The 25,895-nt window shown below is 36.7% G+C and overlaps 1 protein-coding gene across 2 annotated transcripts in view; it reads left to right on the plus strand.

Moving 5' to 3' along the window:
• The first annotated feature begins 4,392 nt into the window (after positions 1-4,392).
• Positions 4,393-25,895, plus strand: part of HFM1 (helicase for meiosis 1) — a 142,026-nt gene continuing 120,523 nt past the window's right edge. Inside the window, exons 1-7 of one of the 2 annotated variants that reach the window (XM_055352045.2) lie at positions 4,393-4,432; positions 8,137-8,234; positions 11,049-11,161; positions 13,051-13,360; positions 20,855-21,114; positions 21,451-21,498; positions 25,708-25,778. In XM_055352045.2, the coding sequence (XP_055208020.2) occupies positions 8,164-8,234; positions 11,049-11,161; positions 13,051-13,360; positions 20,855-21,114; positions 21,451-21,498; positions 25,708-25,778 (873 nt within the window). In that variant the 5' untranslated portion in view covers positions 4,393-4,432; positions 8,137-8,163. Of the gene's footprint in view, positions 4,466-8,136; positions 8,235-11,048; positions 11,162-13,050; positions 13,361-20,854; positions 21,115-21,450; positions 21,499-25,707; positions 25,779-25,895 lie in introns of both variants that reach the window. The other variant, XM_019038158.4, reaches the window with a different exon arrangement.

Consider the following 25,895-nt stretch of genomic DNA (forward strand, 5'->3'; position numbering starts at 1 on the left):
TTGGAGAGCAGAAAATATTTTAAATTCATTTTGGTAGGAGGAGTCAATTTCTGCCTGAAAAGAAAAAAAAAACAGATTTCCTGAAATAAGAGTATAGGATCTTATACAACACCATTAAACACTCTCCTTAGCCATTTGGAACTCAAGGAATTGCTTTCTAATCAATTTATGTCATTATGTTCTTGGTTACATACATATTTACTAAATCTTTCCTAAAGAAAATTTATCCTGGCCAGGCATGGTGGCTCACACCTGTAATCTGAGCACTTTGGGAGGTCAAGGTGGGCGGATTGCTTGAGGCAACGAGTTTGAGACCAGCCTGGGTAACATATCAAGACCTCATCTCTACAAAAAATAAAAATAATTTTTAAAAAATTAGCAGGGTGTGGTGTGGTGGTATGTATGTGTGGTCCCAGCTACTTGGGAGGCTAAGGCAGGAGGGTTGCTTGAGCCCAGGAGGTTGAGGTTATGGTGAGCCATGAGGTTACAGTGAGGCATCACATAATTGCCCTCTAGCTTGGGCAACAGAGGAAGACCCTGAAGAAAGAAAGAAAGAAAGAAAGAAGGGAAGAAAGAAAGAAAGAAAGAAAGAAAGAAAGAAAGAAAGAAAGAAGGAAAGAAAGAAAGAGAAAGAAAGAAAGGGAAAGAAAGGAAGGAAGGGAAAAAAGAAGGGAGGGAGGGAAGGAAGGAAGGGGAGGAAGGGAGGAAGAGAGAAAAGAGAAAGAAAAGAGAAAGAAACAAAGAGAAAGAAAGAACAGAAAGATTTTTTTTTTGGTTTGTGCTTAATTCAGTCTTCCTTTTGTTATTTAAGTATCTACTGAATTGGCCCTAACTCCCTAAACTTTTCTTTCCTCCTGAGAATCCCATCATATCTAACTACCTTTATTTCCTTTTTTCTGTTTTTTTCTCAGAAATTAATTTTGTAATTCTCAGATTCTTCCCAAACGATCTCTTCACTGTTTCTTGTCCAAATCTGACAATAAAAAACACAACACATTTCTGGCTGTCATCTGCAGAAAAATAGTCTTGAAACCTCAACATTTCTTGGTTCCTGCTTCTCTAGAGCCATCAACACTAATTTTTCTTTTTTCTTTCTTGCTTTTTTAGATACAGGATCTTGCTCTATTGGCCAGGTTGGAGTGCAGTGGTGGGATCACAGCTCACTGCAGCCTGGAATTCCTTGGTTCAAGCCATTCTCCTGCCTCAGCCTGCCAAGCAGCTAGGACTACAGGCACACACCATCACACCTGGTTAGTTTTTAAAATTTTGGTAGAGATGAAGTCTCGCTGTGTTGCCCAGCCTGAGACTAATTTTTCAATATCAATTTCTACTGACTAATCAGGGTGTAAAAGATGTGGACGTTACAAAGTGAAGAAAATTTTGGTTATGTTGGATACATCAGCTAGAACTCATGGCATTGGCTGTAATAACATTACCATATGTCCCAGCAATTCCACTCCTAGGTACATATCCAAAGGAAATGAAAGCAGGGACTTGAACGGAGATATTTACACACGAATGTTCATAGAAGCATTATTCACAATAGCCAAAAGGTGGAAATGTAGAAACAACTCAAATGTCCCTTAGCCAGGATTACAAATGGATAAACAAAATGTGGTATATAAGTACAATAGAATATTATTGAGCCTTAAAAAGGAGTAAAATTCTGATCCATGCTACAACATGGACGAACATTGAAAACATTATGCTAAGTGAATAATCAAGAAATAGAAGAACAAATATTGTATGATCCCACTTATATGAAGTACTTAGGATAGGTAAACTCATAGAAATAGAAAGTAGAATAGAGGTTACCAGGAATTAGGGAAAGGGGAAAAGGAGGAGTTCCTGTTTAATGGGCAGAAATTTCTTTTTTTTTTTTTCCTTATACTTTAAGTATTGGGGTACATGTGCACAACGTGCAGGTTTGTTACATAGATATACATGTGCCATGTCGGTTTGCTGCACCCATCAACTCGTCATTTACATTAAGTATTTCTCCCAATGCTATCCTTCCCCCAGCCCCTCACCCCGCAACGGGCCCCAGTGTGTGATGTTCCCCCTCCTGAATGGGCACAAATTTCTTGCTGGGGATAATGAAAAAGTTTTGGGTATGGGTAACAGTGATGGTTATACAACACTGTGAGTGTATTTAATGTCCCTGAATTATACACTTATATATGGTTAAAATTATAAATATTACGCATGTTTTACCACAATGAAAGAAAGAAAGCGCGCCTTCTAGTGGGAGCTGGGTGCAGAGAGAGCTCTGTATTCTTGGCTGCAGCTGTCTAGAATGGGGCCTGTCTCGCTAAGCTGGAACTTGGGAGTCTTGGATAAAATACCACAGACCCTTGCCTTTCTTACCAAATTTTTGTATCTCTTTCGTGAAGAGATGTTTCTTCTTTTGCTGTTTGCCCTTAGGATCATTTCCAGAGGGTCTGAGTCATTTTTCTAGAATTTTCACCAGTTTCACTGAGAAGTGAGGTAGCAAAGCTCTTTATGCAGTCATGCCAGAAGTTGACCGGGAAGACTATATTTCAAATGTTAGTTATGTTATTCAATTTGGAGGATTGCTTATAACATTGTTGCACTGGTTGTAAAATTAAATCTTTAGGATTAAAATGTTTTCTTGAGAAATGTGGCAACATTACTAAAAACCATGGTAATCCCTCCCCCCAAAATGGGATTTTTAGTAACTTTATCACTGTCCTGAGGCTTCCTTTTAAAAACTGCAGCTTTGACATTTTTATTACATTATTTTAAGAGAAAGTAAGGCTCTATAGATTCCACATGCATTCTTGAATAAATGAGTGAGTGAATGAATGAATGTTTTTGTTTATGAACATGGTGGCCATTTGCTACTGTGTCCTTTGACAGTAAGACTCCCCCTGTACCTGCCTGTTGCTGAATTCTACAATTCTATCACTCAAACCCTATCTTAGTTCAAGCTGCTATAACAAATTACCATAGGCTGGGTGGCTTAAACAACAAACATTTGTCACAATTTTGGTGCCTGAGAAGTCCAAGATCACAGTGCAGGCAGATCCGGTATTTGGCGAGGGCCTCCTTCCTGGCTTGCAGATACCGTCCTCCGGTATCCTCACATGGTAGGAAAAGAACGAGCTAACTCTCTGGCCTCTTAAAAGGGCACAATCCTACTCATGAAGGCTCTACCCTTTTGAGTTAATTACCTCACAAAAGTCCCACGTTCAAATATCATCACATCGGGGGTTAGAATTCAATGTATGAATTTCAACACATTGAGGGGTTCACTATAACAAATGCACTGTTTCGTTATTTTCCTCTATGCAGTCTATGGAAAGTAACTTTCCTCTCCAGTATTTTTGAGAGGAATGATAATTCAACCTTTCTATTAAGAATAGTTTATGCAGTCAAAATGTTATTTTCTCCAAGAGACAAAGACTTGTTATTTTATCAGTATCCAAATAACTGGCTTACCCAATTACTGGAATAATTTTACATTTCAGAGAAGGTGAAAGAAATTAATATTCATGAGCATTTACTGTGTGGTAGGACTACTGCAAATATTATATTATTTAACCCTTGCAGCAGTATCTAGGAATTAGAGCTTATTAGTATCACTGAGGATGCAGAATTAAGACTTAAAAGTTGGGTCTTTTCCAAGGTCATATAGCTAATGAACAGTAGAACTGCAAGGGAAAAAGAGAACAGAATAGGGCAGTCAGACAGCAGTAGGTTGGCCCTAGATGTCACAGGTGGGGGTTTCCAAAGGAAAGATAAATGTCTCTGTAAGAAAAGCATCATTGATTCGTTGCTATTTTATCATCTACAAAACATTCCCTGCCAAATCTTCAGAGGACAATTCTAAAGAAACTTAAAAGGATAATTTATAGTTTGTTCATGTTTACAGCCTAAGAACACATTATTGCCCTGTTTTTATAAATTCATGTTGGCTAAACATATTTAAATATCATTGTGTTTTAGAACATTTATTTCTGAAATTTAACTTTATTTCTGAATCAAGTTCCCCAGTAATACCGACCTCATGAGTGCCACTGTGATATTTTATAAATAATATAGGTAAAACACTTTTTAGATACGAAGAGACCAGAAGTCCCAGAGCTGAGGCCTGGCTAACTTTGATCAGAAAGGCAGGTTGGGGTATGTTTGTGGAGTGGTGGTTGTGGGGGTAGAGAAGCAGGTTAGCTTAGGGAAAGGGTACCCTTAGGACCCAGGATTAGGAGCTGTATTTAAAGAGAATAGACACAGTAAACTGCAAGAGATATATTCAAAACCAGTTATAAACTTTCGGAGAAAAAAAGGTAGGAAGGGAGAGGTTGGGGGCTTGGGCGATCCATTGCTTGGAGCTCGGCTTAGCCAGGCTTGGCAGTCCTCCGAGGGGCTGATAAATCGGCGCTCGACTGGCTTAGGAGCTGCCCGCAGGGAGGTGAGGAGTGGGGCCCGGACGCCCGCGGGGAAGGTGGGGACGGGGGCCCGACGCCCGCGGGGAAGTGGGGACCCAGCCAAGCCGTCCAGGCAGCGGTCGATCTCTAGAGCCGTCTGCCGGGCAGGCAGCGGACGGGCGCGGCGAGTTGTTGGTCACCAGGCGTCTCTAGGCCGCGGGCCCGCGCCAGCGCCTCAGCCGCATTTCCAGTCAGAAAGCGGTGAGGCTTGAGGCGCGCTCGGGCGCAGGGCGGGCCCAGCTCCCCGCGAGATGGGACTGGCTGGGCGTCCGGCCCGCCCCTAAAGTCGGCTGATTGGTGTTCGGTTCCTGTGTCTTGTGTTCCGGTGTGTGGCGCCCCCTGAGCGAGCGCTGGGGGGGGACGTACCATCTGTCTGAGCCGCGGGTTTCACAGCGGTGGGAGGAAACGGGACCCTGAGGGTGGAGTGACGCGCCCCAGCGCCCCGTTCTTGTGCCACTCTCGGGGCCCTAAGGCCTCTGCCTTGGATTTAGGATATTCTCCTTAGGAAATCCACAGAGCTGTTATTTTGCTTTAGGTGCTGATTCGGTCCCCAGCCGGACCCTTCCAGCCCCGTTGGTGCCTGGGGAGAGGGGGTGAGATCTGGGGCTCCGACAATTGTATGGTCCTTTCCCAGGCCGAGCCTCGGAGTAATTTGTTCCCGTTGATTTTTCCTTCTTTGTCAGATTCTCTGCAGTTATTTGTGACGGTCGGTTATTCCCGTAAATGTTGGTCCCTACTTCTTCCTTAACTCACAAAAATTTCTAGCAAATCAATAATTTTTATCTGAGTTTCTGTACTTTTAAAATAAGGAGTATATTTCTAAGTAAAAATTGTAAGAAATAAGTAATAGGCCTGCAATTTTATACAATAAGTTTATACAATAATTGTATACAATACAATAATTTTATACAATAAGTAAAGATTACAGAAGACAAAATGGTGAATTGTCATTAATAAAACTAAAGATTAATTGTATCTAGTTGTATTAATATTTAACTAGAGATTGTCATTAATATAACTAGAGAAGGTCGGCACCGCAAATTATGTAGACTCAAAAATAGTTTAAGTATTTTAACAGTGATTATAGCAGAGCAGACACTTAAAACTGCCTGGGATGATATTGTTTATTGTGTTTGGCAATCTAATTTTGTGCCACGTGCTGAAACTAAAACTTTAATAATAAATAATAGGAACTTAAAAAATCTGAATCTAAACCTAGAACTTTAATTAATTTAAAATAGCATCCCCTCACATCACAAACTCATACTGAACTGTAGCAAGGTCCCTTTTAGGACCTGTGTTTCTTTTTTAAAAAAAGATTTATTTACATAATGAAAGTGCTAAATTCATCATCTTTTAGAACCTTCATGATTTTATTTACATAAATCCTGAACTAGAAAAAAATTTCACATTTTTTAACTGAACGTTGAAGATTGGGGCTCAAATTTTAAGTTTCTAAGTTAACAGAAAATTATTTTTATTTAACACTATTTTTATAAACTGGTTCTTGCTAATGCATTTATTCCACAGTGCATTCTTATGGACCATTTACTGTGTGCCAGGCACTATTCTGGGTTATTGGAACACATTAGTGAGCAAAAAGTCCCTGCTTGCTCTAAAGGGAGAAACATAATAAACAACTAAGCATATACTATAATGTTAGTTATCAGTTCATGCTATGAAGAAAAATAATGCGGGATGAGAGGATGCAGTTTTAGATAAGGGGTGTTTTTTTCATAGGAGTATATAAGAACTAAAATATGTACATGATATTTTTATTCTGAACCCAAACAAGTTATATTCTTGTATGCTAGAACTAGAAATAAAAAATTATTTTGAAAATATTTGCTGTTTGTATAGGAGGTTTTTGTCAGTTTATGCAACGCTTTTCTTCCCAAATGTTTTAAATTTGTAGTTTTGTTGTCTCTTTGTAGTTGCTTTGGGAAGAAAGTATTCAAGTGTATAAATGTTAGCCTTAAGATTTTTGACTTAAATTCTGAGGTAGCAAAGCCATATGAAACTGGTCTGGTGAGGTTTATTTTAGAAAAAGTTTCTTTTGTTTGAACATAGTTTTCCTAAAACTAGAAAGGGAACATTTTATTTGTTACTTTTTGGGCAATATAAAAACATGATTAACATTTTCATTTATACTTTTTCAGATAATTGTTTTCAAGTTCTGAAATTGTTTACTTAAAGCTGTTAAAGACTTCGCATATTTCTGAATGACTCCCTCTGCCTCCTGCCCTATTATCCTAGGCTTCTATTTTTCGTATAGTCAAATTGTTTTAGACATTTATAGAACCACACTAGTTTGTTTCATTTTTACTACTTGTTTTTGTTGTAACTGATTAATAGATAGAGAAAAATGAAGAGGGCAATTATATTAAACAGATGGAAGGGGGAAGAACCCAATAACGAAAACAGTGAAAAACCCCACAATATTCTATATCAGTAAGAACAGCCCTGAAGTATATATTACAGGTTTAGTTCTCATACAGTAGCATTTGTCAAGCGTTGTATGTGGAAACATTCTCCCTTCCCCATATCACTCCCACTTGTATCTCATCCCCACATCAAGGAGGATTCAAAATTGGAGAGACATAATCTGACTTGGTAATGCGTATTTCTCCACTAGATGGCATTAATAGAATTTCTTTGATTGTAGTTTCTATCTTGAGGACAAATTTACAATGTATTAACTAAAACAGAAGAAACAGAAGTGTGATTTATGTTTTACAGTTTGTTCGTCTGATTTTATGGTTTGTCATATAGAATGTTCTATGATGTTTAAGAATTTAGAAAAAAATAGGATATGCAGGGAAAAATAATTCTAATGGGAGCAATGTATGTATCTAGAGACTAGTTTTTTTTTTAAAATCACATTTGCATATTTGTTCGGCCCCAGATTTTTGTTATGTTCAAAGGTGGCCAATGCTGAATGTTTTTATCCTTTATGTTTAGATAATATCTCTGAGTGCAAAAATTATCTTTTAAAAAAGAATGTAAACGTGTAGTATATGCATTATCTCATATAAATGTAAATATGCATATGTATGTTAAACTTGTAATTTTTTTATTTTGGAAAAGTTCAAACCTATGAAAAAATATTATAATGAACCCCATGTACCTATTACATAGCTTTAGCTTTGATCAACTCATTGTCAATATTATTTCAATACTCCTTCATCTCTCCCCTTTATTTTGAAGCAAATCCCTGCATATGTACATAGTATATTGTTAGAGGTGCACACATTCACAATAAAATGTGCTGTCCTAACTTGAAAATAATGGTGTGAACAAAGTATTAAGAGCCCAAGAAGACTGATTAATATTAATTCTGCCTTGAGGAAGAAGACAAATTCAGAAAAGCCTTTGAAGAAGAAATGACATTTGACCTATAACTTGAAGGATGGTTAGGAATTTGCCAGTTGGAGAATGGCAGAAAACACATTCCAAGCATTGGAGCACTATGAAGAGAAGGGAGCAAGTGTGAATCCATGAATGAGTGGAAAACAGAGAATAATGTATGTGAATATTGAGGTGCTTTGAAGGAAGTTGCAGACGATGAAGCTGGAAGGATAGTCTGTGGTTATATTTTACAGGAGACTGTGGAAAATTAGTGATTATACAGAAATATTTTTTACATCTTTATAAATAAAATATAAACTACTTTTTCCATATTTTGTAGATTTATGACAAAGTCCAGTTTTCAACAATGCTGAAATCAAATGATTGCTTGTTTTCTTTGGAAAATTTGTTTTTTGAAAAACCAGATGAAGTTGAAAAGTAAGTCTCCCTTAAAGATTGATAACATAGTATATTACTTTAGGGTTTTTTGAATTTGGGTGAGTTTTAGTTTTCTCTCTGGTAAATATACAAATAAAAATGAGGAATCAACAGAACGATATTTCAGTTACATATTTGGTAAACATGGAATTCTCTTACCAGTAGTATAGGGGAGTAACTGAAGTTTAACATCTTAAATGTTATAATTTTAAAAATAGAATAGATTTGGGCCAGGTGCAGTGGCTCACGCCTGTAATCCCAGCACTTTGGAAGGCTGAGGCTGGTGAATCACCTGAAATCAGGAGTTCAAGACCAGCCTAGCCAACATGGTGAAACCCTGTCTCTACTAAAAGCACAAAAAAATTAGCCAGGCCTGGTGGCGCATGCCTCTAATCCCAGCTACTGGGGAGGCTGAGGCATGAGAATCACTTGAACCCAGGAGGTGGAGGTTGTGGTGATCCGAGATCTGGCCACTGCACTCCAACCTGGGTGGCAGAGTGAGACTCTTGTCTCAGGAGGGGGAAAAAAAAAAAAGATGAGGAGAGACAATGCATTATCTATTTGTTATACAACAGGGAGTTCAGTTTAGTTTGGACTGTAAGGTATGTGTAGGAGAGTTAAAACTATAAGGTGGTCTAAGGCCACTAGGAAGTTTGGCAATCTTTGAAAGCCATTGAAGAATTTTGAATGGAGTAATGTAATGAAAACAATTCCAAATGAATGTGGTAGGAACTTGTAAAATAGAGAGAAAGCCTGGAGGCAGTGAGGGCAGTTAAAACAAGTTAGTAAGAGCCTTGATTTTGATAATGACCGTGGAAACACAAAGGAAATGATAAATTTAAGAAGCATTACAAGGAATGTACAATAAGACCTAATATGTATCTAGATATAGTTAGTAAAAAAGATACTATGGTTTGGATTCTGGGTGACTGGGATGATGATGTCACCTCTGGAAAAAAATTGGGAAATTATAAGGAAGATTTGATTTTATTAAGAGGCAGAATAGTACAGCTATTATTCCTCTTAGATTTTCTGAAATAGTCCTTGTGTAGAAAAGAGTTAATATAGCAGACCTAAACTGCTGTTCTTGAAAAGGCCTGTTTGCGAGGGCGGCTTTGGCTAGAGTCTGAGAACTTAGATTTCAGGAAGATCCCCTCCATTAACTGACAACAGTGGCTTACTATGTGTAAACTGTTTATACAAATAGTATGGTTTATGTTGAACACCTGCTTTTTTTCTGAGATTCTGGAATTTAGGTGTGTGCCAGACAGGGGATGCTTATGTTAATGTTAGCCCCCAATAAAAACCTGGGCATTGGGTCCCTGAAGAGCTTCCCTTCTTTGGCAACATTTCATGGGTATTGTCCTAAGTCATTACTGAGATAATTAAGTGCCTCCCGCAGAGTCTGCTGGGAGAAGACTCTTGAAAGCTCATGCCTGGTTTTCCTTGGACTTCGTCCTGGTAGCCGTGAGTAGGACTACATGCTGAGTCTTATGAGTCATTTTAGGATATTATTGAACTGGGGGTGATCTTGGGGACCCTCTGACATAGTCCTAAATTTTAAAAGATCTGGCTTGTTATTAAACAGTCTGTTAGACGTTGCCAGATAATGTGTTGTAGATTTTTTACTTGGAAAATATGGTCAGAGTAGCTATGTGCTAGGTGCTTGGAGAGACAGAAAAGTAAAAGACTGAGTCTCTCACTTTAGAGAGCGTAACATCCTAAATGACTAGATCATAAAATCTTTGGGACTTGGTATAGACAAAATATATGATGCTCTTCTCAACTTTATTTCCTGTCACCTAACACTTATCTTTTTGTCCTAATGAAGAACAAGTCAACTTTGATGGGAAAGGAACCATTAAAGCAGTATCAGTTAACACAATCACAGTTGAAAGATAAGGAGGGGTAGTTAATGATGCCAACAGGGTGGCAAAAATATCAATTACTATAGGTTATAAAGAGGTCATCAGTTTCAAATGATTTCTTGGATTTTTCTGTAGTTTGTAGATGGTTTGGACTAAGAATATTTAGGTTAGGACATTAATTTGTAATAATGTTATAGGAATACTCTAGAACAACGGTCCCCAACCTTTTTGGCACCAGACACTGAATTTGTGGACAGTTTTTCCACAGATGGTTTCAGGATGAAACTGTTCCACCTCAGATCATGAGGCATTAGTTAGATTCTCATAAGGAGCATGCAACCTAGAGCCCTCTCATGTACAGTTCACGATAGGGCTCGCACTCCTGTGAGAATCTAATGTCGTTGCTGATCTGACAGAAGTCAGAGCTCAGGCAGTAATGCTCACTTGCCCACTGCTCACCTCTTGCTGTGCAGCCGGGTTCCTAACAGGCCAGCATCAGTCTGCGGCCCAGGGGTTGGGGATCCCAGCTCTGGAATACCAGTAATAGTATTGTTTACACATTGATGACCCATGATTAGTTGTGAGATATGTCAAGTAATTTGTTACTTGTAATAGTTAAAATGCTAAAGTTTGAGAATGATTTACTACTTTGTTTTTATATTGGAGCAGATTTAAGATTCTTGTTACTGGCATTTGAATTGGAGAAAAGGAGATAGAGTTATTGCCATTATTTAGGTAGCATATCTCACACAGCGGTATCATTAATCCTATGATATATGAGGGTAAAAGGTTGAGAACACTGCTGTATAGGGATAAATCAAAGTGCTGACAGAAAGTTAATTTATAGGATGTTTAAGAGTCTAATTGAGTAATGTTTAATAAATACATAGCTTCTCATGTTATATCTTTATTAACATATATACTCACATTTTTATATTTTATATAGCCATCCAGACAATGAAAAGTCATTGGATTGGTTTCTCCCTCCTGCTCCATTGATTTCAGAAATTCCAGATACTCAGGAGTTAGAGGAAGAATTAGAAAGTCATAAACTGTTAGGTAAATTATCACATATTTGTTTTGAAGCCAAACCCGTACAGTTCATGGCAATATTTTTTAAAAAAACCCTGATTTGATTGTTATACATTGTGTATACATGTATCAAAATAATGCATATGCCCCCAAAATATGTATACTCATATTGGGTATTGATTTCAGAAATTTCAGATACTCAGGAGTTAAAGGAAGAATTAGAAAGTCTGGGAGGCTGAGGTGGGCAGATCACCCAGCCTGGCCAATATGATGAAACCCCATCTCTACTAAAAATACAAAAAAACTAGCTAGCCGTGGTGGTGTACACCTGTAGTCTCAGCTACTCGGGAGGCTGAGGCAGGAGAATGGCTTGAACCCAGGAGGCAGAGGTTGCAGTAAGCTGAGATTGCGCCACTGCACTCTATCCTGGGCAATAGAGGGAGACTCTGTCTTAAAAAAAAAAAAGTAATAAACTGTTAGGCAAATTATCTCATATTTGTTGTGAAGCCAAACCCATACAGTTCATGGCAATATTTTTTTAAAAACTCTGATTTGATCATTACACATTGTATATGCATGTATCAAAATATCAGATATCCCCCCCAAAATATGTATACTCGTTATGTAAACAATTAAAATTTCTTTATTTTAATGAAATAAAATGAAAGTCAGACCCTTCTTTTATTAAAAAGAGTGCTCACCAAGCTGGATGCAGTTGGCACCTGTAGTCCCAGCTACTTGGGAGTCTGTGAATAGCCACTGCACTCCAGCCTGGGCAACACAGTGGGACCCTATCTCTAAATAAATAAATATATAAACAAACAAACAGACCCTCCTCATCTCTAAATACATGCATACCCCCAAAAACAAAATAGTGCCCACCAAATCTTAATATTTAAAATATTTTTCTTCTCTATACATATAATACACATACATACGTATACATAAATGCACATAATACACTATTACACACACGTTTTGATTTTTTGTTTTATGAATATTTTTTCTGTGACTATTAAACTCCTATCACTGCTGTTCAGTTTTTGCCTTGCCATTTCCTAAAGGTAAGATCGCCTGGTAACCAGATCCCAGAAATATTGAGTGAAAAAAGCGAGATGCAGAAGATTAAATATAGTGTGATACCATTTTTAAAAAGCTCAAAAACAAGCACACTCAAACAATGTATGTGACCTAATGTAATATTAGTAAAATTTTAATTTTTAAATTGGGTCATAGGTTCATGCACATACATTTTATTATTAAGCTTTGTAATTTACATATATGTTATATATATACTTATATCAAATAATATATAGCATAGTGTATAATGTAGATACATAGATGCTAAAGCAAATCTAAGTTCTAGTAAGACGTCCAAATTCCCCCTAAACTTCCCTAAAAATTCTTGCAAAGCCTCTAAAGAAACCTTTAAAATTCTGTCACTCTGATGAAAACATTCCTTTATTTTGATTTTAGAAGCAAGATTACAAACTTAAAAGCATTAGATATGTTAATAATGAATTGTGTTTGGTAACATTTTATATAATTGGTCATTGTATTTCTGTGTGTAAATCATTTATATAAATTTTAAATCTTCATAATTGTATAATTATATCATTTGTTATGGGTCAGAAAGAAATTAAACCTATTTTATAATGCAGTGCCATATAAACTTCAAATTTAATTCAATACTTCCACATTAGTTTCTGAGTGTCTTTTAATGATGTAATATACCATAAGTGTAACAATCACCTATATTTTAAAACCGTATATGGTATTACAGATGAGCTTATTACTAGTGCTTTGCTTTTGGCTTTCATATTTAACTTGGAATTTTTATGAAAGTTTTTCATCATCATTTTGAAAATTTCCTTTGATGGAGAACATGTAATAATTAAGATATTCCTTTTTTGTAGGTCAGGAAAAGAGGCCAAAAATGTTAACATCAAATTTAAAGATAACTAATGAAGACACAAATTATATTTCACGAACACAAAAATTCCAATTTGCCTTTCCTTCTGATAAATATGAACAGGATGATCTAAATTTAGAAGGGGTAGGTAATAATGACTTATCACATGTTGCTGGCAAGCTGACATATGCTTCTCAGAGATATAAAAATCACATTGGAACTGAGATAGCACCTGAGAAGAGCGTTCCTGATGATACAAAATCAGTTAATTTTGCAGAAGATAAAGGAGAGAGCACATCAGTATTCCGGAAAAGGTAATTATTATAATTAAACTAAATAATATTCTGTGAATAAAGTTGAATATTTGTACATCTAAAAGTATTAAATATGGTACAATGTGAATGAGAAAAACAGCAAAATTTTATCTCCTAAATAATTCCTTACTTTCTCCATTCCTGGTGCCATAGTCCTGGTCCTACACATAAAAATAACCATAATTGTAATATATAACTACCTACTATAAATGGTACCACAACAGTCCAGGTGGGACACAGGAATCTTCATTTTTAACAAATTTTCTAGGTGATTATTATGCACACAAAAGTTTGAGGCCCATTTTTCTAATGCCTTGGGTTTGAACAGAGGAGTGAAATTAGATTTTCTTTTCTTTGAGAGTTCATTTTGGCCCCAGTATGGAGGATAAATTATAATAGAAGGGAGTTAAAATGTGAAGGTCCACTTGAAAGGTTATCTTATTAGTCTAGATGGCAGAAAATGGTAGCCTGACCTAGGACAGTGGTATCAGGAATGGAGACAATCCAGAATTATTTAGGAGATAAAATCCCACAGGACTTAAGTGATTATTGGATATGAGATCTGACTGCTAGGTTTTTGGTTTGAGCCAGAATGATGAAGGTTGGTAGTGCCCTTTTTTGATTTAAAGAACTATAAAGTAAGAACAGGTTTGGGGGAAGGTGATGAGTACAGATATGGACATGTTGATTTTAGATATTTATAAATAGTTCAGATATTCAGTTGGGTATGTGGATTCAAGATTCAGAAGAAGTTTAGTTGATTGTTTTTGTTTTCTGTGACATAGGAGATGTGGTTATCTGTGGAGTTTGAGAGAGAAAGTGAGAGTATTGAGCAAGAATGAGAAGAGTGGAATAAATTATGGAGAATGGGAAAGCAGTCTAATTAGAATAATGGTAGGACTGATGGACACTGTAAAGGGTCCAGCTGAGGTTGATTTCTATAATGTTTGTAATAACAGCTTTATTAAGATATAATTCACATACCATAAAATTCACCTTTTTAAAGTGTAGAATTATTTTATTTTCTTATTTTTTTCATTCTTATGTATTTACCCACGTTGGTTTTTATAATGCATACTTTTGCAACCATCATTATTAACTAATTTTAAAACATTTTCACCTCCTGCAAAATAAATTCCTTACTAATTAACAGTTACTCTTCATTTCTCCCTTTCCACAGCACCTGGTGGCCACTAATCTACTTTCTGTCTCTATCATCTCTATGGATTTACCTATTCTAAACATTTCATATAAGTGCAATTATACAAAATATGGCCATTTGTGCCTGGCTTCTTTCACTTAACGTAACTTTTTTTTTTGGAGGTGAATATTTTTCTTTTCTTTTTTAATTATACTTCAAGTTATAAAGTACCTGTGCACAACATGCAGGTTTGTTACATATGTATACATGTGCCATGTTGGTGTGCTGCACCCATTAACTCATCATTTACATTAGGTATTTCTTCTAATGCTATCCCTTCCCCACCCCCAACCCCATGACAGGCCCCGGCGTGTGATGTTCCCCACCCTGTGTCCAAGTGTTCTCATTGTTCAATTCCCATCTATGAGTGAGAACATGCGGTGTTTGGTTTTCTTTCCTTACGACAGTTTGCTCAGAATGATGGTTTCCAGATTCATCCATGTCCCTGCAAAGGACATGAACTCATCATTTTTTATGGATGCATAGTATTCCATGATGTATATGTGCCACATTTTCTTAATCCAGTCTATCATTGATGGACATTTGGTTGGTTCCAAGTCTTTGCTATTGTGAATAGTGCCGCAATAAACATACGTGTGCATGTGTCTTTATAGTAGCATGATTTATAATCCTTTGGGTATATACGCAGTAATGGGATGGCTGGGTCAAATGGTATTTCTAGTTCTAGATCCTTGAGGAATTGCCATATTGTCTTCCACAATGGTTGAACTAGTTTACAGTCCCACCAACAGTGTAAAAGTGTTCCTATTTCTCCACATCCTCTCCAGCACCTGTTGTTTCCTGATTTTTTAATGATCGCCATTCTAACTGGTGTGAGATGGTATCTCATTGTGGTTTTGATTTGCATTTCTCTGATGGCCAGTGATGATGAGCATTTTTTCATGTGTCTTTTGGCTGCATAAATGTCTTCTTTTGAGAATCGTCTGTTCATATCCTTCGCCAACTTTTTAATGGGGTTGTTTGATTTTTTTCTTGTAAATTTGTTTAAGTTCTTTGTAGATTCTGGATATTAGCCCTTTGTCAGTGGGTAGATTGCAAAAGTTTTCTCCCATTGGTTGCCTGTTCACTCTGATGGTAGTTTCTTTGCTGTGCAGAAGCTCTTTAGTGTAATTAGATCCCATTTGTTTATTTTGGCTTTTGTTGCCATTGCTTTTGGTGTTTTAGTCGTGAAGTCCTTGCCCATGCCTATGTCCTGAGTGGTATTGCCTAGGTTTTCTTCTAGGGTTTTCATGGTTTTAGTCTAACATTTAAGTCTTTAATCCATCTTGAATTAATTTTCATATAAGGTGTAAGGAAGGAATCCAGTTTCAGCTTTCTACATGTGGCTAGCCAGTTTTCCCAGCACCATTTATTAAATAGGGAATCATTTCCCCATTTCCTGTTTTTCTCAGGTTTGTCAAAGATCAGATGGTTGTAGATGTGTGATATTATTTCTGAGGGCTCTGTTCTTTTCTATTGGTCTATATCTCTGTTTTGGTACCAGTATCATGCTGTTTTGGTTACTGTAGCCTTGTAGTATAGTTTGAAGTCAGGTAGCGTGATGCCTCCAGCTTTGTTCTTTTTGCTTAGGATTACCTTGGCAATGCGGGCTCTGTTTTGGTTCCATGTGAACTTTAAAGTAGTTTTTTCCAATTTTGTGAAGAAAGTCATTGGTAGCTTGATGGGGATGGCATTGAATCTATCAATTACCTTGGGCAGTATGGCCATTTTCACGATATTGATTCTTCCTATCCATGAGCATGGAATGTTCTTCCATTTGTTTGTGTCCTCTTTTATTTCCTTGAGCAGTGGTTTGTAGTTCTCCTTGAAGAGGTCCTTCACATCCCTTGTAAGTTGGATTCCTAGGTATTTTATTCTCTTTGTAGCAATTGTGAATGGGAGTTCACTCATGATTTGGCTGTTTGTCTGTTATTGGTGTAAAGGAATACTTGTGATTTTTGCACATTGATTTTGTATCCTGAGACTTTGCTGAAGTTGCTTATCAGCTTAAGGAGATTTTGGGCTGGGACGATGGGGTTTTCTAAATATACAATCATGTCTTCTGCAAACAGGGACAATTTGACTTCTTCTTTTCCTAATTGAATACCCATTATTTCTTTCTCCTACCTGATTGCCCTGGCCAGAACTTCCAACACTATGTTGAATAGGAGTGGTGAGAGAGGGCATCCCTATCTTGTGCCAGTTTTCAAAAGGAATGCTTCCAGTTTTTGCCCTTTCAGTATGATATTGGCTGTGGGTCTGTCATAAATAGCTCTTATTATTTTGAGGTATATCCCGTGAATTCCTAGTTTATTGAGAGTTTTTAGCATGAAGGGCTGCACTTAATATTTTTAAGATTCATGCATGTTGTATTATGTATCAGTCTTTCATTCTTTCCCTCCCTCCCTCCCTCCCTCCTTCCTTCCTTCCTTTCTTTCTCTTTTTTTTTTTTTTTTTTTTGGGAGTCTTACTCTGTCACCCAGGCTTGAGTGCAGTGGTGTGATCTTGGTTCGCTACAGCCTCTGCCTCCCAGGTTCAGGCAATTCTCCTGCCTCAGCCTCCCGAGTAGCTAGAACTACAGGTGTGCACCACCACACCCGGCTAATTTTTGTATTTTTAGTGGAGACGGAATTTCACCATGTTGACCAGGATGGTCTTCATCTCCTGACTGTGTGATCTGCCTGCCTCGGCCTCCCAGTATTGGGATTACAGGCGTAAGCCACCATGCCTGGCCAGTATTTCATTTTTTTTTAGTGGCCAAATAATAATCCATTAAATGGATATATCACATTTTGTTTATTCACTTATCAGTTGATGGACATTTGGGTTGTTTTCACTTTTTGTCTATTGTGAATAATATTGCTATGAAAATGCATGCAAGTTTTTGTGTGAATGTGTGTTTTCAATTCTTTGGATATAAACCCAGAAGTAGAATTGCTGGGCCATATGGTAACTTTATATTTAACTTTTCTGAGGAACTGCCAAATTGTTTTCCAAAGTGGCTGCGTCACTTTATAGTCCCATCAGCAATATTTGAGAGTTCCAGTTTCTCCACATTCTGGCCAGTACTTGTTATTTTCTGTCTTTTTTATTATAGCCATCCTACTGGGTATGTGAAGAGGTATCTCATTGTGGTGTATCTCATTTTCATAATGACTAATTATCTTAGTTATTTTGAGCTGGTATAATGAAATACTATAGATTGGGTGGTGTAAATAACAAACATTTGTTTACACGATTCTGGAGGCTGGAAGTCAGAAATCAAGAGTGCCAGCATGGTTGGGTTCTTGATGACGACCCTCTTCCTAGTTATGTTCTCCCATGGTTTTTCTTTGGTGTGTGTATAAACAGAGAGAGCTCATGTTTCATCCTCTTTTTATAAGGGCATTAATTCCATCATGGGGAGGTACCCTCATGACCTCATCTAAACCCAGTTACCTTCCAAAGGCCCCACCTCCAAATACCATAACATTGGGAGGCTGAGGCGGGCAGATCACAAGGTCAGGAGTTCGAGACCAGTCTGACCAACATGGTAAAACCCTGTCTCTACTAAAAATACAAAAATTAGCCAGGTGTGGTGCCATGCGCCTGTAATCCTAGCTACTCAGGAGGCTGAGGCAGGAGAATCACTTGAACCTGGGAGGCGGAGCTTGCAGTGAGCCGAGATCACACCACTGCACTCCAGCCTGGGTGACAGAGCGAGACTCGATCTCAGAAAAAAAAAAACCAAAAAAACCCAACAAAAAAAACCAACAAAAAAACCCACTGGGGATTAGGGCCTCAACAAATGAATCTGGAGGGAGGGACATTAATATCCAGTCTGTAGCAATAATGTTAAGAATCTTTTCATGTGATTATCAGCCATTCGTATGTCTTCTTTGGAGTAATGTCTTATTCAGATTCTTTGTCCATATTTTAATTGGGCTATTTGTCTTTTAATTGTTGAGTTTTAAGAGTTCTTTATTCCCAATAAAAGTCTCTTATCATCTGTATGATTTGCAAGTATTTCCCCCATTCTGTGGGTTTTCACTTTTTTGATGGTGTTCTTCGCAGCGCAAGTTTTAAATTTTGATAGAGTCCAGTTTATCTAATTTTTCTTTTATGCTTATGCTTTTGCTTTGATGTAATACTGATTTGGCGTCACTTTGGTTGCTTATGGTTTTGGTGTCATATCTAAGAAACTATTGCCTAATCCAAGGTCATGAAGATTTACTCTTAAGTTTTCTTCTAAGGGTTTCAAGAGTTTTTAGCTCTTATGTTTACATTTGTGATCTATTATTTAATATTTTAAATATTTGTGTGAAGTAGGAGTCCATCCTCATTGTTTTTGCATGTAGATATTCAGTTGTTCCAGCCTCATTTGTTGAAAAGACTGTTGTTCTTTCCCTACTGAATGTCATGACACTGTCATTGGAAATCAACTGACCATAAATGTAAAGACTGGGTGTTGACTGACACCGACTGATTCTCTGACACCAACTTGGCATCTAACAATTTAAATCAATTTGAAACTTAACTCCTGGAATTAGCGTCAGACCCCACAGGTTGAAGGCTCAGTTCTGTATGACTGACCTCACTTTGAATTCCAGCTGAAAATGAGATTCCCAGGCTACCCACATTTCTGTCTGGCCAACTACAAATTTGAGGCTTCCCATGACCCCATCTTAGGTTTAATAATTTGCTAGAATGACTCAGAGACCTAAGGGAAACACTTTACTTACATTTACCAGCTTATTATAAAGGGTACAACTCCAAATGAAAGAGATACATACGGCAAAATATGAGGGAGGGGGTGCAGAGTTCCCATAACTTCTCTGAGCATGCCACTCTGTCAGCACCTTGATGTGTTCACCATTCCAGAAGCTCTCAGAACCCTGTTGTTTAGGCATTTTAATGGAGGTTCCATTTCATAGACAAGACTGATGAAATCACTGGCCATTGCTAATTAAACTTGATCTTCAGCCCCTGAATGGATAAGTCATCTCCATTATTCTATAAGATGTGAGTGTTTTATTAGGAACCTTAACGGTTACTTCATCCCTTAGGTATGATATTGTGAACAAGTTACTTCGACAGATTGTCTTTTGATCAAATATAATACAGTACAGTCATAAAGTTAAAGTGTTTCCTTGTTTTTAGAACTTTGCAAAGAAGTAGTTCTTATATTGAAATGGTTATTGGATATAGTGTTTGGGATGATTTAATCTGCTAATATACTTAGTTTATATCTTTTCCTTTTTGGGGGGATACACAGTGCTGATTTGATTGGCTAGGAAAACTGTCTTATCTGGTAGCTTCTGTGGTGTGAAATGCAGTTGCTGACAACTTTTAATTCATAACAAGTCTGTTAACTTATTCCTATACATTGAATATGTTAATATAATTCAGTAACTTGAATCACTTCAGTTAAATTTAAATACTATTAGGTGTTATGAAATTTACTATTTACTGTGACTATATTTAGTGGCTTTTTCTCTCTCTTAAGCACTTTACTGACTTTAAATGGAACATTAGTTATCTGTTGTTGTATAATAAAATTATCCCAAAATGTAGTAGTTTAAAACAACAATGAACATTATTATCTCTCACAGTTTCTCCGGGCTAGGAATTTAGGAACACTTAGCTAGTAGTTCTGGCTTAGGCTCTCTTGTGAGAATGCATAAAGATATTGGGGGACTCTCACAAGAAGGCCACAATCAAAATGTTAGCCATGCTGCAGTCATCTGAAAGCTTGACAGGAGCTATCAGGTCTGTCTTCAAGGTGGCTTGCTGTCCTTGACTGAAAAGTCAGTGCTGGTTGTTGGCAGGAGACCTCAGTACCTCTCCACCTGGGCCTCTTCATAGGGTTGTTTGAGTGCTTTCTTTATATTGTGACTAGCTCTCCACAGAGTGAGAGATCTAAGAGACCATGGGGAAGGGGCAATGTCTTTTATTACCTAGCTTTGTAAGTCAAACATTTGCACTTCTGCAGTACTCTGCTAGTTAGACAGGCCAGTCCTGATACAGCGATTCAATTTGTAGGAGACTGTAAAGGGGTGAGGAGCAGGCAAGGATCATTGGGCCGTTTTGGAGGCTGACTGCCACAAATGGATTTATCTGAGTTTTAGGAAAGTAGAAAGACATACTTCAGTGGTAAACTTGGCAAGTTATATTTTAGGAGAATGTTTAGCTTTTTTGTTTGAGTAAACCATAATCTATGAGTGTTTTTAAGGGGACCAATTTTATGCTAGTTTTTCATATTCCAAGCAAGTGTTACACATGAGAAAATATGTGGGTCTTTTTTTTGTTTGCAGATTATTTAAAATATCTGACAATATACATGGGAGTGCTTATTCTAATGACAGTGAACTGGACTCTCACATTGGCTCAGTGAAAATTATACAACCAGAAATGAACAAAGGGAAATCAAGGAACTATAGCAATAGTAAGCAGAAATTTCAATATTCTGCAAATGTGTTTACAGCAAATAATGCTTTTTCTGCTTCTGAAATCGGAGAAGACATGTTCAAAGCACCATCTTTTTCAGTTGCTTTCCAACCTCATGATATTCAAGGTAATTTCTTGCTTTTTCAGTTCATTTTATGAGTACAGACTAAACCACATTTCTTAGCATAGGGGAAAATGTAAAAATATAGTAAATTTGAGTAAATTATCTCTGTGCAATTTCTGCATTTTTTTATTATATTGCATTATTTTCTAAGCTGTGCTGTGTGTTAAAATATTTTATCCTGTGCGCTAAAAATATTTTTAACTTTGCTCTCAATAAAAAGTTGTGTTAGTTTTATTGAAACAGTTTTTATGGAAAGGTTAAAAATATTCATTTCAGGTCCTAGCTTCTGACCATTAATTTTTTTTAATATTTATATAAATATGTAGCATTTTTTTTCAGAGGTAACAGAAAATGGTTTAGGTTCCTTGAAGGCTGTCACAGAAATTCGTATCCTTTAAGTTATTTACAATAGCTGCTTTGTATTTATTAAATCATAATTTTAAAACATTTGTTTAATTGTGTTTGTTTATTTTGGTTGATGGAGAAAAAGAGGGAAAAATTAATCTTTTTGGTGATGTAAGAGGTACATGTGGCCGGGTGCGGTGGTTCACGCCTGTAATTCCAGCACTTTGGGAGGCTGAGGCAGGCAGATCACGAGGTCAGGAGTTCGAGACCAGCCTGACCAACATGGTGAAACCTTGTCTCTACTAAAAATGTAAAAAATTAGCTGGGCCTGGTGGTGTGCACCTGTAATCCCAGCTACTCAGGGGGCTGAGGGAGGAGAATCGCTTGAACCTGGGAGGCAGAGGTTGCAGTGAGCTGAGATTGTGCCATTGCATTCTAGCATGGCAAAAGAGTGAGACTCCATCTCAAAAAAAAAGAAAAAAAAGATGTATGTGTGTGATAGTGCTACTCAGGGTGTGATTGCAGACTGGTGCCAATTTGTGACCTGTTTGTTATCAGTTTATGGCAAATTAAGTACAGAAGTCAGATTTGTATTATTGGCAGAACTCTGAGCATATTTACTTACAAATAGGTACAGATAATTTCTCATCCTTTGAGAAAGAGCAGCCAAATTGGGTTGAACTGGGTAGGGGAAATGGATGAGAATGGGATATTGTGTGGATTGGGGACATTTCTACAGATCTAGTATTTTTGAAAATCTAATTTGGAGTTTATACCTAGAATCCAATTTTCATGTCTGGACATTTCCAGTGTAAATATTTTGAGTATGTTTGTGTGTTCTGGAGGTAACATTGTTTTTGTTTCTTTAATACCCTGTGTATGCCTATGATAGTGCACTTATTTTAATTCACCAGCAGTTTATGTGACTATTTCCCCATGATCTATGAACTCTTTGAAGGCAAGCATCATGACTTATTTACCTGCCTATTTCCAGATACATTGAAAGGCAGATAAAGTAAGGCAGGTAAAGTAAGGAAATTGTTCTGGCAAAAGTAGAGACATAAGCAAGGGTGAAGGTAAAAAAGTATGAAATACATTTGGAAAGAATAAGCTTTCCAGTTTGGCTAAAGTGACAGATATGATTAAAGAAGTAATAAGAAATATTAGATAGTTATCTTAGAATCATATCATATAATGTCATGAATACCAAGGTCAAAGGTTTTTTTATTTTATTTTTTATTTTTTCCCCCAGCTTTGTTGAGGTATAATTGACAAATAAAAATGGTATATTTTTTAAGGAGTACAACATGATATTTTTTAATATGTAAACATTGCAAAAATAATTACCACAATCAGGCTAATTAATGTATCTATTGCCTCTCATAGTTACTTCTTTTTTGTAATGAAAATGCAATCTCTGTAATGAGGAGAAACCATGCAATATTTTTGAGCAGGTCAAATATCATTAAAACTATGCTTTAGGAATATATAATTAGTGACTCAATGCTTGGCAATGCTCTAGCATCCACAAAAGTTATGGTCTAGTTGACAAAATGAAAAATGAATTCCAGATATTGCATAGCTGTGCTAGAGAAATCTAGGCAACAATAACTCTAATTCTGGGCACTCGAAGGATCATCTGACATAATTCTGAAGTATGGTTAGAAAATACTTGCCTGACTTCTCATGAAAAGTTGCCTCCAATGCAGATAGCTGATTTGAGTAAAAATGAGGGAGAGGGATCAATAAGAGAGTTATACATGTTGATACAGTAACTATAAACATAGCCAGTGTTTAGCACTTTATTCAGCATAGTGTCTCAATGCTGCCACATTTTCTTTTCTGTGGTGATCAAAATAGGATGGAAACATAGGAAATATATTAGCAGTAAGCTGTTAAAGATGTTTAGTTATCTGTACGATGGCTGATTCTTCTTATCCCTTACTGGAAAGCCTTTCCATAATATGACACTGGCTTTTAAAGAGCTTTGAGGATTTTTATGCTATATTAGCACAGCTGAAGTGATTCTGTTGTTTAGGGGTCTTTATTAGTTAGGACTACTGCCTACACTTGGGTCCACTGATTTATTGTCCAAAAAGTTCATTTTGTGTAAAACTCATTGTCCTATACCTTATTGTTTCCAAGTATGTATTTAAAGTGGAAGACTGAATGCTATTTGTGATAATTTGAGGGTTTGTAGATTACTTGGACACACCTTATTTTCTTATTCTCTTTAAATATTTTACTACATTTGAATCCTCAGGGCAATAGACGTTTTCTCAGATTGGTCCTACCACAGGAGTCTTGTCATTTTCAGTTCTGCAGACATTTTCCCCATTATTTCAGTGACACTGCTGAGAGTTTATTGAATGTAAGGAAAAAAATTGATTTCAAGTGTTGATAGTGATGATAAATGATGTTAGCAGTTGAGTTTTCTTATGAGCTGAAATACTGATTCTGTATCTACTCTGAATCAAAGATTCATTTTTGTGAATATAAATTGATATGGAACTATCTAATGAGAGAAAAACCAACATGATGGCCCACTCGTGGGCTTGTTACAAATAAATATTTGATAGAAAGAGACATGTTTTGAAGGAAAAATGAGATTCCTTCTAAAGCTGATGGATTTTCAAACTCAAAATTACGTTTTTGTTTTGGCACAGATATGACACTTTGCACATCAGAAAGTAAAATGAGAATTTATAAATTAACTGCTTGATGTAATAATTGCAAACCTATATTAACTGAGTTATGTGTCAGGCACTGTTCTAAGTATTTGGGATATGTCACTTAAGAAAATAGACAATGAATCCTTGCTTTTGAGGAGATGACATTCTTGGGATGAGGGTGGGGAAGAAGCTAGATCTCAACAACTGTAATAACATATAAATAAGTCATAGAGTTTTTTAGAAAGTGGTGACTATTATGGGAAAAGAAAAAAGTAGAGCAGGGTAAGCGGGTTAAATTGGGACTGCTGGGATTTGTGGCTCAGGGTGTAGAATTAAACAGTACTTAGGGTAGACCTTGAGAAGGTCAGATTTAAGCATTTAATGGAGGGAAAAGGCCAAGGAAATATGGAAGGAATAACAGTCTAGGCAGAGGGAAGGCCTCATGACAGGATTGTAGCTGATATTTTTGAAGAACAGCAGAGTTCAGTATAGCTAGAGGAGATGAGTCAGGGGGAAAGAGTAGTAGGACACGAAGTCAGAGAGATAAAGGCAGGGGCTGATGCGGGGAGGGAGTGGCAGTGGGGAGACGATCATGTGGAGCCTTATAGCCATATACTTTGAGAGAAAGGGAGGAATTTGATCAGAGAAGTAATATGATCTAAGTTTAAACAGGATCACTACAGCAATCCATCAGTTCTTGTATATCTTTATAAAAATCCAGTTGTTTAAATAACTGTGTACTTGTGTTCTCAGATATGTTCTTAACCATCTTATAACTTCTAATAGATTATAACAGTCTCAATTGTAGGAACTCATTTTCTTCTTTATTTACAGCTTCCCACAGCTTTCTAAATCTAGTAATGTATTTTGTATGTAGTGTTTAATGACTGTAGTTGATATATTGTAAGAAGAATACCATATAAATACAGATATCTCCCAATCTGTCAATAGACCCTCACCTTGGAGAGGGGACAGTTTATTCTTCATATCTATTAATATTTTTGAACTTTCTTACAGGGGAAGGATGATTTAAGTTCTTCCTGTCAATCCAGTATGTTGATAGTTATAATTAAACCCACCACTTAACACAACCAAATTATCAAAAACAAAGAGATTTGGTATTAGGTAACCAGAAACACATCAGCTAATGAAGTACAATCAATGCTTAATGAAATAGTTGAGTGAAATTCTGTACATTAAAGAAGAGATAAAAATCAAGTGGCCTTGTCAAGGTAAATAAGAAAAAGCACTACTCTGGAAAAGATAAACTAGAAGTGTAGTTCTGATTTACTTGCCATTATGTACTTGCATCTCTTCCATCATATTTAGCACTCAAGTATAACCCTTATATAATCTCTTATTTCCCTATGAGAACTTTGCAGATTCTTTTCAGAATATGGAATGTGACTGGAGAGTAGAATAATTTATGATAATTCTTTTCCTAAGATGCCAGATAGCAAATGTTAAAACCTCATCATTAAATATCGTCAGAATCTATATTAATGTAACTTAGTTTTAAAATTAAAAGTAACTAATTTTTTAAATTCTGAAATATTTGACTCCTTAATGTTATTGTAAGCGGCAAAATTTAGAAGTATTTTCAAAGAATTTCCATATTTCAACTATATACAGTCCAAGGCCTTTGATGATGTAAGTATTTTATTTTACTTATTTATTTTTCTACCTTTCACTAGGTTATGATCACTAGATTGGGACAGCTGGGATTTACTAGATCTTTATGTCTGCACTGCCACACTCCATGTCTAG

Source organism: Gorilla gorilla, chromosome 1 (genome assembly GCF_029281585.2).
Source record: "Gorilla gorilla gorilla isolate KB3781 chromosome 1, NHGRI_mGorGor1-v2.1_pri, whole genome shotgun sequence".
In the NCBI taxonomy this organism is placed as follows: domain Eukaryota; kingdom Metazoa; phylum Chordata; class Mammalia; order Primates; family Hominidae; genus Gorilla; species Gorilla gorilla.